This window comes from Hippopotamus amphibius, chromosome 9 (assembly GCF_030028045.1).
Source record: "Hippopotamus amphibius kiboko isolate mHipAmp2 chromosome 9, mHipAmp2.hap2, whole genome shotgun sequence".
In the NCBI taxonomy this organism is placed as follows: domain Eukaryota; kingdom Metazoa; phylum Chordata; class Mammalia; order Artiodactyla; family Hippopotamidae; genus Hippopotamus; species Hippopotamus amphibius.
In genome coordinates this window covers 134,757,592-134,775,595 of record NC_080194.1, presented here as the reverse complement: position 1 = coordinate 134,775,595, position 18,004 = coordinate 134,757,592, and the positions used below count along the sequence as shown (strand labels likewise).

The 18,004-nt window shown below is 52.0% G+C and overlaps 1 protein-coding gene across 1 annotated transcript in view; it reads right to left on the bottom strand.

Annotated features, from left to right (window-relative positions):
• Positions 1 to 2,221: 2,221 nt before the first annotated feature.
• The window catches only part of LOC130860479 (BOS complex subunit NOMO1), a 57,081-nt gene continuing 41,298 nt past the window's right edge, over positions 2,222 to 18,004 (bottom strand). Inside the window, exons 23-31 of the mRNA XM_057748759.1 lie at positions 17,325 to 17,438; positions 16,304 to 16,431; positions 15,228 to 15,369; positions 10,885 to 10,968; positions 8,825 to 8,935; positions 7,303 to 7,404; positions 5,662 to 5,781; positions 3,142 to 3,234; positions 2,222 to 2,772 (exon numbers count right to left, since the gene is read on the bottom strand). Of these exons, the coding sequence (XP_057604742.1) occupies positions 2,641 to 2,772; positions 3,142 to 3,234; positions 5,662 to 5,781; positions 7,303 to 7,404; positions 8,825 to 8,935; positions 10,885 to 10,968; positions 15,228 to 15,369; positions 16,304 to 16,431; positions 17,325 to 17,438 (1,026 nt within the window). The 3' untranslated portion in view covers positions 2,222 to 2,640. The remainder of the gene's footprint in view (positions 2,773 to 3,141; positions 3,235 to 5,661; positions 5,782 to 7,302; positions 7,405 to 8,824; positions 8,936 to 10,884; positions 10,969 to 15,227; positions 15,370 to 16,303; positions 16,432 to 17,324; positions 17,439 to 18,004) is intronic.

Here is an 18,004-nt window from a genome sequence, read left to right as displayed (position 1 = left end):
ACATCTCTGGCCCACGACATCCACTTTCTAAACCCCTGAATCATTCTCAACCTGGCACTTAAACGCACCATCTCATTTTGTACAGCGGGAGACAGCAGAGCACAGTGGTTGAGAACGCTTATACCTGGGTTTGAATCCCAGCTCTGCTACTTAGTAGCTGCGACATCTTTAAGTCTGTGTCCCCCTCTGTAAAGGAGGGCTGGAAACACACCTGTGCCATAAGGTCACGAAGACACGACAGTTCATGCACGAAAGCACTCAGCACGACGCCGAGCACACGGTCACCACGTGGAAAGGCGAGTCTTTCCGCCAGTGCTCTTAATTCAGGGAGGTAATCACTCGCTTTTCCCTAATTTCATGAATCTTCTTCCCTTACAGACCACTGACAGCTGAGCACACGGACTGCCTCTGCCCTCCACCTCACTCTTGCAGCCGCCAGCCCCTCCCCACTACACACTCCTCACGCCCACCCCCCACCCCCAATTCCAACCATCCTTGCTGGTTGGTTGATAACATTCCAAACAAGGAAACCAGGAGAGACCCAGGTGAAGCCGGCACCTTAGAATGGCACTTCCCTGTCGGTCTTTGGGGCGTCCTAACTGAGGCTGGGGCCATTTTAATAAGCAGAAGTGCAGAAGCAGTGGAGTTCTTCAGGACCCCGCCATTCTAGACATTTTTAATTTCTCGGGGAAAAAAATCTGTCTCATATAGATTTTGCCCCATTTAACACCCTCTGACTATTCATACTTACACCTCACAGGGGGGTCAGGGGAGCGGTCCTGAGATTGCCAGAAAATGAAGACAATTACAGACGACAGAGCAGGCCCAGCTTCCAACTGGACTGAGGAGGACAGCAGCCTTTTTCCAGGAACAGAGCCCTTTAGAAAACCCAGCACCACCAAGGGTGACCCGCAGCGGCAACAGGGGAAGACTGCCCCTCAATGGCAGCCTGCGGAACCGGATGCAATGTACTGACATTTAGTGGTATCTTTCACGAGCTCTTAACCTTTACACTGTGTCAATAAAAAGCCTCATTAACATTTAAAAGGGATGTTTCTGGGTGTCCACTTGGAGTAAGAGTTAGAAAACACTCCAAGAAATGGATTATGTACCTCATCTGACCCAACCTCCAAGAGCTTACTTCCTTTCATGGTGAAAAAGTAACACTGTGAAATGGCCAACAGCCCAGCAGCCGCTGGTTGGAAACGCAGCAGCTCTCGAGTGGCCACCAAGAGCCCAGGAATCCTCGAACTGACCGTCCCCCGTGGTCATGGCACCCGACAAGGCCTTCTGCTTTATTTTCCCTCTTTCCATCCTGGGTCCTTCCAGACTTGGCCTAGACGTCACGTGCAGGAAGCTCCCCGAAGCGCTCAGGTGGGATCAGACCTCTGCCCGGTGCCCCTTGGCTGCGTGCGCCTCCTCCACCAGGAGGCCCTCCGCACGGCCCTCGTCCACCTGCTGGCTGGTCTCGCACCCAACGATGGGGGTGGGCTGTGCGCGCGGGGAGCAGGGCTGCGTGCCCGTGAGCTTGCTTAGCCGCGCAGGCAGCGTGCATTCACGCCCTCGTTCCTTCTGCAGTGCCCACTCCACGCCGAGCGCTGGGGACACGATGAGGCGCAGAGCGGAGGGGCCCCCTCCCCGTCCAGCTCCGTTGATACTGTCGCCTGCTCCGCTCGTCTCACAGCCCCGGCGCCTGTCACACGGGGGACTCGATACGTGCTGGATGGCTGGATGTCCCCGCTCCCCTGTAACTTAATCAACTTGATTACTTCCTATAAGAATGAAGTTAATGCGGTTCAAATGCTGAGCGTTCCTGTGGATCCCTCATGCAAAGCCGCAGCCTTCACGCTTCACACATCCTACGTGTGCATTCTGTTTGGCCAGATGTCACAAACGGAATTTGTCGCTAACATGTACAACTTGGAAGAGTTCACACACAACTCTGTCTTTCTGTCGTCTCTAGAAAACTGAACGCACGTCCCCGCAGAGCACTGGGGAGCCAGAGTCCCCCGCTGAGAACCTCGGGCTCCTTTAGACCAGGCGGGGGCGGGGCTCGTCACTTTGCCACAACCCCCCCCCCCGTTTGCCTGTCACTGGGGCCGAAAGCCAGCTGCCGTGTGTCACCTCGCCTTCACCCCGGACCTACGTGCCCCTCCAGGCGCCTCAGGTGGTGACCCCGGCACTGGGCCACTGTCCTCCAAGGACGACACCCGAGATGAGCTACAACACAAACAAACGGGCAACTTTATTGACGTTCACCTCCTAACACACCCTCCTAGTAGTAGACACAGGCTGTGTGGTTTCCAGCAGGGGGCTCAGATGCACAGGGAAGTTAAGGGGAAGGTCGATTCGACAGGTGCTGGATGAGGGGGCTGGACCCCCCGTTTACTGAAACTCTTCTTACAAGTGGCAGCTGAAGACTAAGGATTACATGCGCACACCACCAGCGCAGCTTAAATACGTCTTTGACAAACATAATAATAATAAATTATCTTCGACTCAGAAAATCAATTGTGCTCAGCAGAGTGACAGGAGGGTCCATTCACGGCATTCGCTGGGGGGGTGGGGCCAGGCGGGGCCAGGCGGCACGTCCCCCACACCAGGGGCCTGTCCCGGCGGAGACTTCCCGGCCTCGTCCCCTCACGTCCGCCTCGTCTTCTGTTTCTTGGCTTGTCTCTTGGCATCCTCCGGGCCGCTGCTGTCAGAGGCCACCTGGCCGAGGGCTCGGACTCCCTGCAGGCGGCTCGTCAGCTGCAGCAGCAAGGGAATGAGCTGGAGAGAGAGAGAGAGGGGGGAATGAGAGACGGGGACGCCGGGAGACTTGCGTCCAGTGGGACATCGAAGTCCCCCTCCACCTGCGCCCCCCTCCCCAGGCCTGGTCACCACCTGCTGTGTGCTCTCGGGGAGATCTCAGTTCAGACCAGGGCAGGTCTTCGTAGTAGAGACGGTCGCTGAGACCCAGAAGTCGTCCAGGTTGGAGGGTTAGGAGAGCTGTCATGGGAGGTGTATGGCCCTGAAAGGGGGCCTTGGGGACTGGACGTGACCTAAAGTGCTGTAACCTCTGTAACTGCTGCTGTGTCCCAGCTGTGAGGAACCCCTCCCCCGACACACCCGCTGCCCGTGAGGCCTCCGGACCCCTACCTTGTCGTGGTTGTAGCCGGCCAGCAGGACGAGCAGCGTCAGAGGCAGGGCGATGTAGGATCCCTGCGCGATGTCCTGCTCGGGCAGCTTCCTCTGCAAACACCGCGAGCACCGTCAGCCCCAGACACTAGTGCCCCACCCACGGCCCTGACCCGCCCGGCTCCTGAGCTGGCTCCCTGGGGACCCCTGGCACACTCGGTACCCAAAGTAAGGAACTGAACTGACACAGATAAATCTCACGTGAATCCTCTGCTGCACGAACCCTCCTCACTTGCTCCCTGAAGCTCAGGAGTCACCAGATTCCGATAACAAGGTGCTCCTCACCCCCGGATCCTCCACTGTCTAAACTCAGAGGACAAAGAGCTGCAGGCGGCAGGGGACCCCTGTGGTTGAAACATATTAGGAGCCGCACACAGGGGCTCTTTCCCACAAGAAGGCATCGCGAAGCCGTGGCTCCAGGCTCGGGGACACAGTGAGCAGCGAGTCTCCGAGGGGACACCCAGTGAGGAGGAGACACAGCGCGGGGTCCCAGGGCTGTCCACCCTTCCTTCCAGCGGAAGGCCAACTTTCATCTGGGCCAAGCAGAACAGACCACGTTTCCCAGCCCCATCACCGCCAGGTGGGGCCTGGAACTCAATCCTGGCCAAGAGTACAGGAAGAGGAGTGACAGGGCCAACACCCAGGCTGTCCCCTAGGAGAGACGTGGTGCACCCTCCCTCCTTGCCAGCCAGACAGCCACAGCCGAGAGCACCATTTCGGAGGCGGGCGATGTGCTAGAGGATGCAGAGCCGCGGAGAGAAGGCGCCGGGGGCAGAGACACCTGACATAAGACAGAAGCTCCCCTCTCGCTCAAGCCCCTGAAATGCTGGGTCTCTGTGACAGCGAGTGAACCTGTATCCCAACTGCTCACTCCACCCGACAACAGAAACAAATACATTAAAGGAGAACTCTGGGATGATGATGAAGCAGGTGAACAAGCCAGAGCGCTGGTTCTCAAGCTACAGCCCAGGGGCCTCCCTTGCAAGAGACTTGCACGGTCCAAACTATTCTCGTAACAATATGAAGACACCACGTGCCATTTTCACTCTCGTTCTCTTACAAGTGGGCAGTGGATGTTCCCCGAGGCTACAAACATGATGCTGTCACGACTCTGACAGGTTACAGAAAGTGTGGCCTGTGGATTCCTATGTTTTCAGCATTCCTCAGTTTTAATTTCTAATACGATCAATATACATATATCCCATACAAACCAAAGCTCTTTGAGATTCGCAACAAATTTTAGCAGCATAAAGAGGTCCCAAGACTAAAACGTCTAAGAACACATAGGCTACAGGATGACGGCAGGGCCTTTTGACCTGAGATGGTTGAGGCAGAGTGAGACAGTCCCTTAATAAACAGAAGAACAAGGGCAAGAACAGATTTCCATCCCTAACTGCCTACTCCTGCATTTTTGGATGTGTCTTAGATCCCAAACCGTTTTCCATCAGAGCAAATCCTTAAGGAGAAGTTGATTAGTGGGAAGAGGTAGACCAGCAAGTATGACAAGAAGCTCTGAGGACCACGGTCCAGGCTCCAGGCCAGGTCTTCCCGTGTGACCTCGGGCAGTCACTTTAAGTTGATTTAACTATAAAATGGCGATAATACAAACAGCACCTACTGCAGGGGAATGTCGTGAAAATGCAACAAGACCAGGCGTATGGAGTGGTTGCCATGCATGAAATACTGGGTCGAACATCAACACTGTGGCTGTCGGTACTGACATGCGACATGGGATGAAGTGAGGCGCTGTACCGCCCCGTAAGCCTACGGCGCTGAGCTGTGCAGCAGGTGGCTGGAACGTGTGAAACCCACCTCTACTGACTACCCCGGGTAAGTCACTCAACCTCTCTGAGCCTCCATAAAAACAGAAGAATGGCACCTCCTCATGGAAGGGCCGTCGTGAGGACCAGCAGGACACCCGCCAGGCCCTCCCTTCCCCGGCACATGGTCCTGCTCTCACGGTCTCAGAAGTGGGGCCACACTCCCGGCAGCAGCCACCAGGCCTGGCTGCTCGGCCCCCACAGAGCAGCACCTCTGTCCTGTCCTGACCACCCACACGGCTCCATGGACCTGGGGAACGTCCTGGGGGAGCCTTGGCCAATGTCCCAGGCTGTGGCCCCAGCTCCCTCCGCACAGGCCCTCTCCCTCCCCTGGGGTCACCGTGCGCCTCCACGTGGAGACAAATGGCTACCCTACGTGCTCGTCTCTTCGGCACTTTCTGACCGAGTCTCTGCTGGGGGAGTGAGGAGGAACCCTCTATTCAGGTAAGATCGTGGTGACCACATCACCGAGCACAAGCCAGGAACCAGCAGAAGAGCCACGTTCAAGTCTGAGCTCGGCTACACACGAGCCCCCAGCCTCCTCGCTAAACCAGGGATGACAGCTCCCCCCAGCTTCCCACGCGGGATGGGGGCTGAACAGCACTCAGCGGTACCTGGAACCATGCTTCACGCTCTACACCCAGAACCCCCTTCTCCTCACCGTGGGGTTGAAGATCAAGGTGATGTGTTTATGGTAGCCCACGGCCGTGAAGGACACCTGCGGCAGGACGTAGTCGTACTGGGACCTGGGCAGCGTGGAGTCCAGAAGCACCACGTAGTTCTGTGTGAAGGAAGAAGGAGCTGTTTTCACAAAGGACAACAGGGGCAAAGCAAACAAAACCTGACTCCTAACATGTGACTGTGATGTAAAGGACTCTACATCTCTAAAGACATCCCCAAGTTTACACCTCTAAGCCCGGGCCGCTAACTTCCAAGGGGCGGCTCAGCAGGCTAGTCCAACAGTGACGGCCACGCGTCCCCGCCATCTCCAAAGAGGCGCTCAGAGTCCTCAGCCCATCTTTACAGGCAGATCCAAACACAGCACCTGCAGTGGTCCTTGGAGCATCTGACTTTATCAAACACACGCAGTTATGATGAGGCAATTCTGAGGACGGAGGCACGTGACCAAACTGAGGAAGACTGTTTTTAATCCAAATGAGATTGACTTTCAAGGGACGATACTTCAGTGGCTCATTAGCTGGCGAGTTCTAAGAACGCAGCGTCTCTGCAGTGGTTCCAGTGACGGTCACGGGCCTGCGTGCTGAGCCCCAGGGCGGGGGGCGGCACTGTGAGCACCCTTGGCGATGCCTGTTCTGCCCTCAGCCACTGTCACACTGGGAGTATTGCTCCCATTTCACAGAGGGGGAGAGCGAGGCCTGAAGAAGTAAAGTGAGACATGCCCAGGGTCGCTCAGCGGGTGGGGTACAGAGCAGGCTGTGAGCCCAGGGGAGTCTGTGTCCACGGGCTACGCTGCAGAAAGTGGCTTGATTACCAAGGGCACCTGCAGAAATGGGGAGGAGGCCCCAAGCTCCATCACAACCTGCTTCGTTGGTTCACAGCCACTTCACACCGAGAAAGGCCACAGAGTATCATCCCTGCGGCCGGTGGTAAGAAGCTGGGGGAGGGCCCACACCCGCAGGCTCGCTACCACACCTGCAGGCTAAGTCCCCTGTAGAGGAACCAAGTTCTTTGCAACCTTTGCTTCCATTGCACCAACAGTAGCTTGCTCTGTCCGATTAGAATGGAGAGCAAACGTCCCATAGCAGTAAGTGATGAACATGAAGGCCTTGGTTAAACAGATTACGGTTCTTCCTCTACCACGGACTACTGTGCAGCCATCAGAGAGCATGCTAGAAAGATTTAATGGCGGGGACAATATCTGTGGTATCGTCTTCACTGAAAAGCACAGATTACAAAGCAATGTACAAAACAGTCCCATGTTGCATTATGAAAATAAATATATACGTGTATTATATTTATACACACATGCACATGCATCAAAAAAGACCAAAAGGAACTCTATCAACACATTATCAGTGGTTACTTCGGGATGATGCGGTTATGTCTGATTTCTGCCCCTCCCCAACCTCCTGCCGTGAATGTGTATTATTTTCGTAAACAGAAAAAGAGCTAATTCTGAAAAAATAATCCCTAGAGAGCCCCACCTCCTCTGATTCAGACAGCACGACATCGACTGTGTCAGCAAAGTGGAATGAGGGGAAAAACGGGAGAACTGTGTTTCCTCAGCTGAAAAGAGGAACGGTTATGGCGCAGACGGAAAGCGGAGTGGAGCGGGCCTCACCTGGCCGTCTCTGAGCAGGGGCGGGAAGTGGAAGAAGAGGGACTGGCCCAGGGAGACCGTCTGGATCGGGTTGTCGAGGTTGTCGCTTTTGTAAAGCTTCACCTGGAGAGCAGAGACAAAGAGGGCGTGCTTTTAAAACTCAAACACGACCAACATTGCATTTCAGACCCCTCAGGACAGCGTATCTCCTGTGGGGAGAGGATCTCTCCAAACAAGGATCTTTGAAAGAGCAACTGTCCGCCCCCCGACAGGCCATTCCTAACGCATCTGAGATGCCAGTGACGTGACACGTGTTGAAATGGTAAGGTTTTAAAATAGATTCTGACAACTTATGTTAACACTCAAAATAGTTAGCATAGTGATAATATTAAAGAGAATAGCTTCTAACGTAACTGTTAAATGCCAGGCCTGGTACAGGCACTTCACATACATCGTCACCAATCCTGGCTACTAAGCAGGCATCGCAGTCATCCCCATGGAGACTCAGAGAGCCTGTGTCACCTAAGGTTGCACAGTTACCACGTGCTGGAGCCTGGGACCCAGCCCTCGTCCCTGCCGGCCTCGCCCACCTGGTGCAGCCTCCCACATGCTGTAACCTCAACCCCAAGGGTATTCCTTAAACCCGAAACGCATCCCCATTTTGCATTTGGCTCTCTGGCTGCTTCCAGAAGCAGTTCAGGGCTCTGTTGGTGGCCAGTCTGTCTCTCCACCCCAGGTTCACTGCCCGTTCCCACTACCAGCTGCAATGGGGCGTGAAGTGGGGGAGGTACAGCCCTGGCACCGCCCCCTCCCCCCAGGTCCCCACCCCCGCCCGGCCCTCTTCAGGCTCCAGCAGCACCTGGCCAGGCCCACAGGCAACACGCCTGCAGCCCCTGTAGGGCAGCTGAGGTGAGTTAACTGAAGCGCATGTTCTCATCCAGGTCAAATGCTTCACTGTATATAAATTACAAGTGTCTCTGAAAAATACATCCCCGTGGCAATTCATTACCATCTTTCCAGGCATCACAGAGCACGGTTTAGACATTTCTTCATTAATTGCAGACCTGGAGGTTCTGTTACGGCTCTAACAGACCTTAAGAGGCCACTGAGTTCAACTCCCGGGTTTTACAGAGCAGGAGACTGAGGCCCATGAGAAAGGGGGGAGGCCCGAGCGGCCGGGTGAATAACTGCCAGACAGAAGCCAGCCCGGACTGTCTGACTCCAAGCCTACTGCCCACCACCCTCGCTCTGCACAGAATTAGAAAGTTACGAGGTGCTTTGCCCTAAAACCGTCTTTCCGTTTCTGACTCCAGATCTCATTGCTCGTCTCTTAGGCGTCTACTGTGATGCTGGCAAAACAGTGACCTGAAACTGGACCAGCGATCAGGAATCTTTTCCCCAGATACACGCTGGGACTGAAGATTCTTACATCTCAACCTCAACCCTCAGCTAAAGCAAGTGCTAGACAGGCCCAGACAGCCTGCTCCTCTCATCTCAAAGCCAGAAAGAATGGAGCACTTGAACCTGAAAGATCTGGCCTTACCCACAATGTAGGAAGATACTCGGAGGAAGTGATCACATTTCCACTTAAGTCAAACTGATTTATCTGCCGGAAAACTATGATGCTCACGTCATCGATGTCGTTATTCCTGACCTGGGGAGAGAAGGAAGGCTGGGGCTGAGGACACTGGAAGGGGACTTCTCCAGCCGGGGGGCATCCTCGGAGCTTTTCCCACCAGACTTCACTTCGTATTCAGGGAGCAAAAGCTTGCCGCTCGAGCAGCCCGAGTCTACAGTCCCAAACCGACAGGAGACAGCTGACCCTGGTCCAAGGGCACATTTTGTTTGACAAGCACAGGGTTTTTTTCTAACTTTTAATGACTTGTTAGCATTCAAAAAAAAAGACATTTCATATTTTAAAAAAGCAGATTTCCCAGCCTCTCTTGAAAAAAGGAAAGATGTTCTTGCCGGGGAGGGACAAGCAGGAGCCAGGCCCCAGCTGCCCCCCTGGGTGGGCGTGTGCCCTCGTTTGTCACCTTTTCATATGCAGGTCCATGTGACAGCCTGTGATCCTGGTCTGAGTCCCCACAGCAGGGAAATACAAACGATGAGATGTAGCCATCACGGCCATTGAAAATGCCGGATGCAAACAGTATGGACGTTCCTTAAGAAACTAAAAATAGAACTATCGTATGACCCAGCAATCCCACTCCTGGGCATATACCCACAGAAAACCGTAATTCAAAAAAAACACATGCACCTCAATGTTCACAGGGGCACTACTTACAATAGCCAGGACATGGAAGCAACCTAAAGGCCCATCAACAGAGGAATGGATAGAAGATGTGGCACATATACACAATGGCGTATGACTCAGACATAAGAAGGAATGGATAGAAGATGTGGCACATATACACAATGGCATATGACTCAGACATAAGAAGGAATGAAATTGGGTCATTTGTAGAGACGTGGATGGACCTACAGACTGTCACACAGAGCGAAGTAAGTCAGAAAGAGAAAAGCAAATATCGTATAATAATGCCTATATGTGGAATCTAGAAAAATGGTATAGATGATCTTATTTGTAAAGCAGAAAGAGAGACACAGACATAGAGAATAAATGTATGGATACCTCAGGGGAAAGGGGTGGGGTGGGAGGAATTGGGAGACTGAGATCAACACATGTACATTATTGATACTACGTATAAAGCAGACAACCCATGGGAACACACTGAACAGCACAGGGAACTCTACCTCCTGCACTGTGGTGACCTAAACGGGAGGGGAGTCCACAAGGGAGGGGATACCTGTATGTGTGTAGCTGATTCATTCTGCTGCGCCGTGGAGGCTAATACAGCATTTTAAAGCAACCATACTCCAATAAAAATAAATAAAACTAAATCAAATTAAATTAAAATAAAATTAAATGCCAGATGCCATGAAGACATCAAGAAAACTCACTTTCCAGGCCAGAAAGTCCTAAACTGCACACCAGCCTCCTAACCCCTCATCATCCATCTTTGTTCCTAATGCCACCGAGTAAAGCCACCAAGAGGCAGGCCCTCTCGTCCCACCCAAGACCTCTAGTCTAGCAAATGAGACTTATTCCATGGGGGAAAACCTCACTGCAAATGATTCCAAGGCCACTTCCTGTGACTTGGAGGGCTGTCTCTAAGTCGTGACCTTAAAGATCAAGAGGCTGTCCGTGGCGGGAAATCGAGATCATCTAAGTCTAAGAAAGGGGGGTGGCCCTGCCACCAATCAAGCCCATGTTCTCTTTATTACCCTCCCTGGATCTGAAATGCTGCTCAGGCCTTAAGATCCTTAACTTGCAGAATACTGCTCAGAGCTCGCCGGGGAAGTGGGGAGCGGCAGTTCACATTTCTCCTCCGGACGCACGACAGCGATGCTGTTCATTCAAAGCCCACAGAAGATGCTGCTTGTGAAGATGACACTCTTCCAGGAGGACCCTTAATTAGGATATAAAGTCCCTCCCCACCCCAAACAGATGAAAGGCAGACAGCCAGAGGAGCGCTGAAGGACTTTTTTGATCAGGGAAGCAATCATGCCACGATTCCGCTGAAGAATTTCATGTCTTACCGCGATGACCCGGTGGTGGGGGAGGGCCCGTTCAATGTGGTCGTTGCCTTCTGCCTTGAGCTGAACGTGGTATACACATCCCGGCTGCAAACAAACGCAGGAGTCACTTCTTTGGAAAGGGGCTTATCATGAGACCTGCGGGCCCCCCTCAGACAGGCATTCCCGCCCCACCTTAGTTCCCAAGCTGTGGCCTGTTAACCTCCTTTAGAGTTCCCTGAAAAAGCACCCTGACACAGAAACGTATTCCTGAAGTTCTGCAGTCCCTTCAAACCTCATTCGGTTTCTTCTACCCAAGGAAAACTAAATGTGATTTCGGACTTCAAAATTGCAAGCGTGATATGCTTATCCTGATAAAATTATTTTTTCCTTGCTGCCCACCCCACCCCTCTAGCTGGGCATGTGCACTGAGTGGTATCTGGAATGACATTCCCAAAGAGGTATTATTTCTGGGAAGTGGGATTTGAGGTTTCTCTTTTTTTAAAACAATTTCTTCTTTATACATTTTATTCTGTTCCTCAAATGAATAAGCATATGTGATGTTTAAAAAAAAAAATCGCTTTTCTGAAAATCTTTTTTGGTTGACACTGCACACACGAAGTATATTATTTACCAGATAATTTTTTGGCAGATAGCAGTAAAGTATCTTGTTCTAAGAAAGCCAGCACATTATGACAGTTTTCCAATAAAAAGGAAGTAAATTGCCTTGAAGAAAGGAAGTTTTGTTTGTTTTTTACATTGCCGTATGGGCTAGTTGCAACTCTGATAAAGAAAGATACGAGTTCAGGGCTTCCCCGGTGGCACAGTGGTTAAGAATCTGTCTGCCAATGCAGGGGACACTGGTTCGACCCCTGCTCCAGGAAGATCCCACAGGCCACAGAGCAACTAAGCCTGTGCACCTCAACTACTGGGCCTGTGCTCTAGAGCCCATGAGCCGCAACTACTGAGCCCGTGTGCTGCAACAACTGAAGCCGGTGCGCCGAGAAACCTGTGCTCTGCAACAAGAGAAGCCACCGCACTGAGAAGCCCGAGCACCGCAACAAAGAGTAGCCCAGCCCACGCACAGCAACGAAGACCCAATGCAGCAAATAAATAAATTAATTTAAAAAAAAGATATGAATTCAAAGACATGAGCCTTCTCAGAAGGCTGTAAATCAGATAAAATTCAGCTTTACGTACGGCTTTAATAGTATAAATGAACCCATTGTTTACCAACTTCTGAACTAATTTTTTCTCACGTGCTTTTTAAAAGAAAAGATCTGCATCCTTCCCCAAAGGGTGACAGATCATTTATACTAGCAGGGTTTAAAAAACTTTTAAAAACAACCGGTTTCTGATCACCAACTGCACACTGGACCCGATGACACATCGGGATCTAGAGCAGGGGCCACGTTCAAAGGTGACTGTGTGCATTCAGGAGGAGACAGCACTGAGATGGTGACTGCTGATTTGTACACCAGCAAGGATGCCACAGCCCTGGTCTCCTAAAATCCTGTGCACTGTGACCTTCTTTGTGTGCGGGCATTCACTCTGCGTTAACCAGCAGTCCTTCCAGGTGGTAGCTTAAGAGTGATTTTTTTTTTCCCCTTTCAGAATTTTGTCCTTTTCGATATGTTGCTTGAACTATTTTATAATGAGCACATGGTACCTTTACAAAGACAATAAAGCTCTTATTAAAAAAAATGAGAACAATCAAATTTATGATCACCAGTAGACGTATTAATTCACTTTATAGCTCAGTGAGGACTGGCAGCATTGGGTTTGGTTCAAAATTGCTATTTGCACTTCAGAAAGGAAAGATGTGTAGCTACTTGTGAAGAAAAGGAAAGATGGCACTGCTGAAGCTGGGGAGAGTGGCACTGCCCCCTCACTGCCATGCCCAGCCAGGCAGGAGCCCACCGGGCAGCTGCTCCCATCTTCACTGGCCGGGCTCCTTGCTCCTGGCTGGCTGACTCGGGGATTCACCTGCAGCCTCTGCAGCAACACCCAGGGAGGCAACTTCTTGCCCAAGATGCCTTGACAAGTACACTGTCCGAAAAGATCAACTAGGGAAATGAATTCTACTGGGGGCTGAAATCCTTAGGAAATCTTCAACGAGGGCTCTCCTGACTGGCGTCCTCTGGGAGACTGGCAAACTCAAACCCAAACCCCCAATGAGAAACGTCCAAGGCTATTATTTCTCCGGAATCCAAGGCCTGGACGCAGATGGCGGGGACTGCCACCAGGGGGCGACACCACACAACACTGAAAGTGCGGATGGATTAACACCTATGAGAGGAGGAGGGTGTGGGAGGCATCCGCTAACATGGAAACCTGTTGCGGTGGAGAGGAAACTACATTCGGTTTAGTTACGTAACACGTGTTACATTGCTGAGTTTAGAATAACATGTAAGACACTGGGGAGAGCCAACCAGTGATGCAGAATCTGTGTTCCTGCGACCGGAAGAGGGCGGGGAGCCCGGGATGCAGAGCCCACGCCCCCACCCCCCAGGGGAGGGCAGGCCGGGGTGCAGAGGCGCCTCCCAGACCCTCCTCCTGCTGTGCTGCTGCCTTAGACCCGGGAACCAGAAAAGGTGCAAACACACACCTACGCTAGCAGGTCTGCTGAGGACCACCTCAGGGGAAGGTGCTGTCTGCTCTCGCTTTTTAGCCACTTTTTAGCCAAGCGCCAGGCACTGTTCCATGTTTTTTACGTGTATGAACTCACTTAATACTCACAGCCACCCTGCAAGGTAGACATTATTCTCACCTTCACTTTACAGAGAATGAAACAGATATAAAAAGCACGAGACACTTGCCTGAACTTACACAGCTAAGAAGCGACAGAAGCAGGATTCAAACCCAGGCAGAAAGGCATCAGTGCAGCCAGCGAAGGAAGAAACTACAAAGGCTGGGCCTGCGCTGAACGTGTGAGACAGAGAGCCTGGTTCTAAGGACCCATTGCCTCTCCCGGGGGCCCTGGCTACATTCAGCCTGGGGGCAGGGGACACCCGTGCTGTCACACTGCCCCGTGCTCTCTGGAACCACTGCTGCAGGGAAGGAAAGCAGGCCTGGGGGACGACAGAGAGCGGGAACACGTCCTGGTGGCAGCACGCTCCCCGGGGGGGCCTCCCAGAGGGCAGAAGACAGCGAGAAGGGAACATCGCACTCGGGCCATCCAGACTCCTGCGGTAGCAAGAGAGCAGTCGTCTCGCTGAGTCTGATGGGAAGACACCAGAGACGGGGAGTAGGGGGCAGAGGGCACAATGAGCCCACCCGGTGGGTGTGCATCCGGCTGGGCCATCAGAACATACGCTCTCAGTCCTCAGCGTGGCCCCAGGGGACCCCCACCCGCAAGCCCATCTTCCTCCTTCAGCTTGACCGCTCCTCACTCACCAAGCGGCCTCCTGACCTGAGTTCCCAATATCTAGAGTGAGGCTGCCTGGATACTGGACACGAGTATTCTCATCTTTGGGAAAGTACAGAATCGCCCCAAGTAAGTAAACCGGCAAACAAGTTCACATCTCGGCTCACGTGATTCAGGCGAACATCAGTCTGTTGCCCAGATGTGTATGACCACCTGTGGGGTCAACTGAGAACACCCAGTGTGCGATGTGAAAGGCTGAGGACCAAACCCCGGACCCAAGTGGCCCCGTCCAGTGGGTGCTGTGCACCCACACGCTCGCTCGCTGACTCCCACTCAGCGCGTGCTGCACCAGCAGATGAAGGCATGCGTGCGCACACGAGAGTGAGGCAAACGGCACCACAGATCCTGAACCAGGTGTTGCAACTGGGCAGCCAAAAGGACACGCAAGTTGGTTACCCGGCCACACAAAGAAGTTGTGGGTTTCCTTTTTTTTTTTTTAACTGTTAACATCTAAAAGTTAGCAGTTTTCACGTGGAAATCTGAATTTCTGATTTCTGTTCCTGAGTCTGTCTCCCCACACGGCTACGTAGGGCTGGGCTGAGTGGCAGCTGCCCGCTTCGTCCGGGCCAGGACCCTCTCCAGGGCCCCCAGTCTGCACCGCTCCCTGCTGGACACCCAGCGTCCTCCAGCCTTTCACACTTGTCTTCTGGCCCCACGGGCATCTGCTCTGAGAGCCTTGGCCTGAGACACACCACCCACGCCAGGCAAAAGGTGCACCAAACCCATGGTTTTCCACCTTTTTTTTGCCATAAGACCCCAGTATATCAGCTACATGAAAGGTAAGCATGTCAGTTAGGACAGGGATTGGGAAGAGTTCCAGAGCCCTGCGCCCCCACCCGCAAACCTCTTGCCCTCATTCCTAGCAGCCCTGGGGGCACCACAAGACTCTGCTGAACCCAGTACAAAAAAATCCACTAACGAAACACGCCCAAAGGCTCACCAACAATCCACGTAATCTGAACTTCCCTTCTTCGTCTGTCACGGTGTCTTCTCCGTAGATACTGCAGTCACTCTGGCCCACCGCTTCCACGGCAACGCCCTGTTCGGGTTCTCCGTTTAAGGAAGAAACTGTACCATAGCAACTAGAGGGACAAGAGAAGAAATAGAACATGACACTCTTGGGGTTTTCTGAGGCACACAAGAGATTTCAGGCAAAGTGTCCTGCATTTACCAACAATTTACGGTGCAAAGCAGCTCAGTGGAGAACTGTGGCCCAAATGACCCACGCAACTCAGCTCTAGCTGTGCCACCTGCAAATCAAGCCTTCCTGCCGGAGGCTCAGGCCAGCCAGAAAGCTGTCATCAATTTCTCTTCTTGTACGTTTTAGGGGATGCCCCAGAAAACTGTAACTTAAAAAGGCTAAGCTTTATTTTATTCCACTTCATTGTATTTTTTGTTAAGCTTTATTTTAAATAATGAAGCATCCAATACAATGAAAATAAATCACTTCCCCTTTCATTCCATTTTTATGTTCAACTGAAAACGGTCCATTTTTCCAAACCTGCACCTTCTGATTAATCAATCTTTGCCTCAAGCGCTTTTGTAAATGTGTATAAATACATGTGTGTGTGTGTCTATGTATAAATACAAATACTAATATTTGAATAAACCTTCTCTGGAAGTATTCAGAAACACTAGAAAACCCAGGCAGCTGGGAGACCAGGATAGGAGGGAAACGTCACATTGTATAGACTATTTTCAACATTTCCAGGTTTCACTCAAGTGAATGCATTTCCTTCTTTGCAAAATGGAACTCAAGTCTCAACTTTTTGAAAAAATGAAAACTTTTAGGAACTAAATAGGCTCTCTTGGGCCAATTTCAAAATAGGAACTTCATGACTAAATCACTCGTTTGAGATATTAGAAAAAAGGGGCTGCCATCAGGAATCTGTGCACCTCTTATATGTCTCCCAAATAAAATCCACATGAAGGCTGGGGTGAGTTTCTAGAGAACAGAAGCGTGAGTGTGACCCCACAGACCCGGCCCGCGAGAGGGGGGCAGGCGGGGCTACCGACCTGTAGGCCGTGCGGTAGCCGGTGATGGTGATCTTCAGGTTCTGCCCCTCCTGCACCTCGATCATCTGTGAGGATGGCTCAAACCGAAACTCCTTCATCATGGGCTTGAAGTAATACTGGCCAGGGCTCTGCCGGGAGACAACCACACACTGAGCCTCTGCTGCAAATCGAGGCATGGCTTCCAAGGGGGCAGCCAAAGTCCCGATGGACCAGAATTGGGCCCCGAGAGCTCCCAGGGCCTCCTAGACACACAGAAACGGTAACTCCAGTGGTACAGTAAACAGTTACAGTACCAGCAACTACCATTCTACTAGCAGCTGGCATTATCATGCACCTACAGTAACTCCATGTGGGGTAGAAATCATGGCTGAATTTTATGAATGAAACAACTGAGGCTCAGAGAGGTCAAGTAACTTGCCTGAGATGACACAGCAAGTAAGTAGCAGAGGGAAGATTCGAATCTGGGTGTGCATCCCTGCACAGCATGTGATCTTTTGGACACACCTCACTGCTTGTTGCGACATCCCTGTAACAGTTACTTTATTCCCAGGACTGAAGAGATGACCAACCTACGTGCACCCCTGAGCGCCTGCCACTCAGGGCTCAGACTATATCCCCAGAGTAAAACGGATGCTATTCTCCCCCCACGGGGACCGTGCTTTGCAGAAGAAACACAAGCTCACCCCCCAGACAAGACTCAGCATTATAAACAGTGTGATCCTGTGGTAAAACAAGGGAACGCCTAAGACAGGAGCCGCTGTGGCCGGGGTAACTAATTACACTGTCTCAGTGACAAGTGGGTGACTGGAAAACAAGGAGTCCGTGCGTAAGGAAACATGAATTTGCAACACTAAGTTCCAGTGAGAGCGATCCTCCAATTACATCTGGTCCCCAAAGAAACAGAAAACACTCCATGCTGGTTTTCTGTTCTCACGTTGTCAAGCAATATACAAGTCCCGGCCATTGTGTCCCCACGCTCTTGTCGGGAGACAGGCAGGCAGTAAATTTCCGGACACCTTACCAGGTTCGAGAAGGTCAGGATGCCGTTGTCCTGAGTCAAGAGGTTGGAACGAAATACACCACCACTGAGGGATAAGAGGACCCCAGGGAGGGGCTGGTCGTCTTCAGCTTTTATCTGGGGGTGGAGAAAGGAACCCCAGAGCAAGGTTACCTCCTATTATACACACGCACAAGTCAAAGCTTATTCTTAACGAGTTGTTTTCCTTTTATTGTTATTCGATGGGGGGGGGAGGTTTCCTCTTCATCCCCAGGGTAACCAATGTTAATAGTTTGGTGTGTAGCCTTCCAGAACTGTGTCCACACGAATCTTATCAACATTACGGCCACTGCTGATGGACCTCCTGATTTGGTGGGGGTGGGGTGGTGCCTGTCTCCCCTGAACTGTACAGTTCTGTAACTGCAAGTTGCTTTCTCTGGCCTCAACCACTTTCCCGGCTGTGCTCGTCCACCAGTCCCCACCCATCGGCCTTGCTGTTTCGGAACAGCTGCATTTCATTCTAAAGCAGAGGTCAGCAAACCACGCACACGGGCCAGCCACCGAGTTTTGTGATGGAAAAGGAGAGATGACCTGAATGTCCCCAAGTGTATGTATCTTTGTGCACTTAAGTCTTTCTTTTTCCAAACAGTCAATTCCTAGGAGTAGAACTGTTGGATGTGTGCACTCAAAATTCAGAAAGAAAC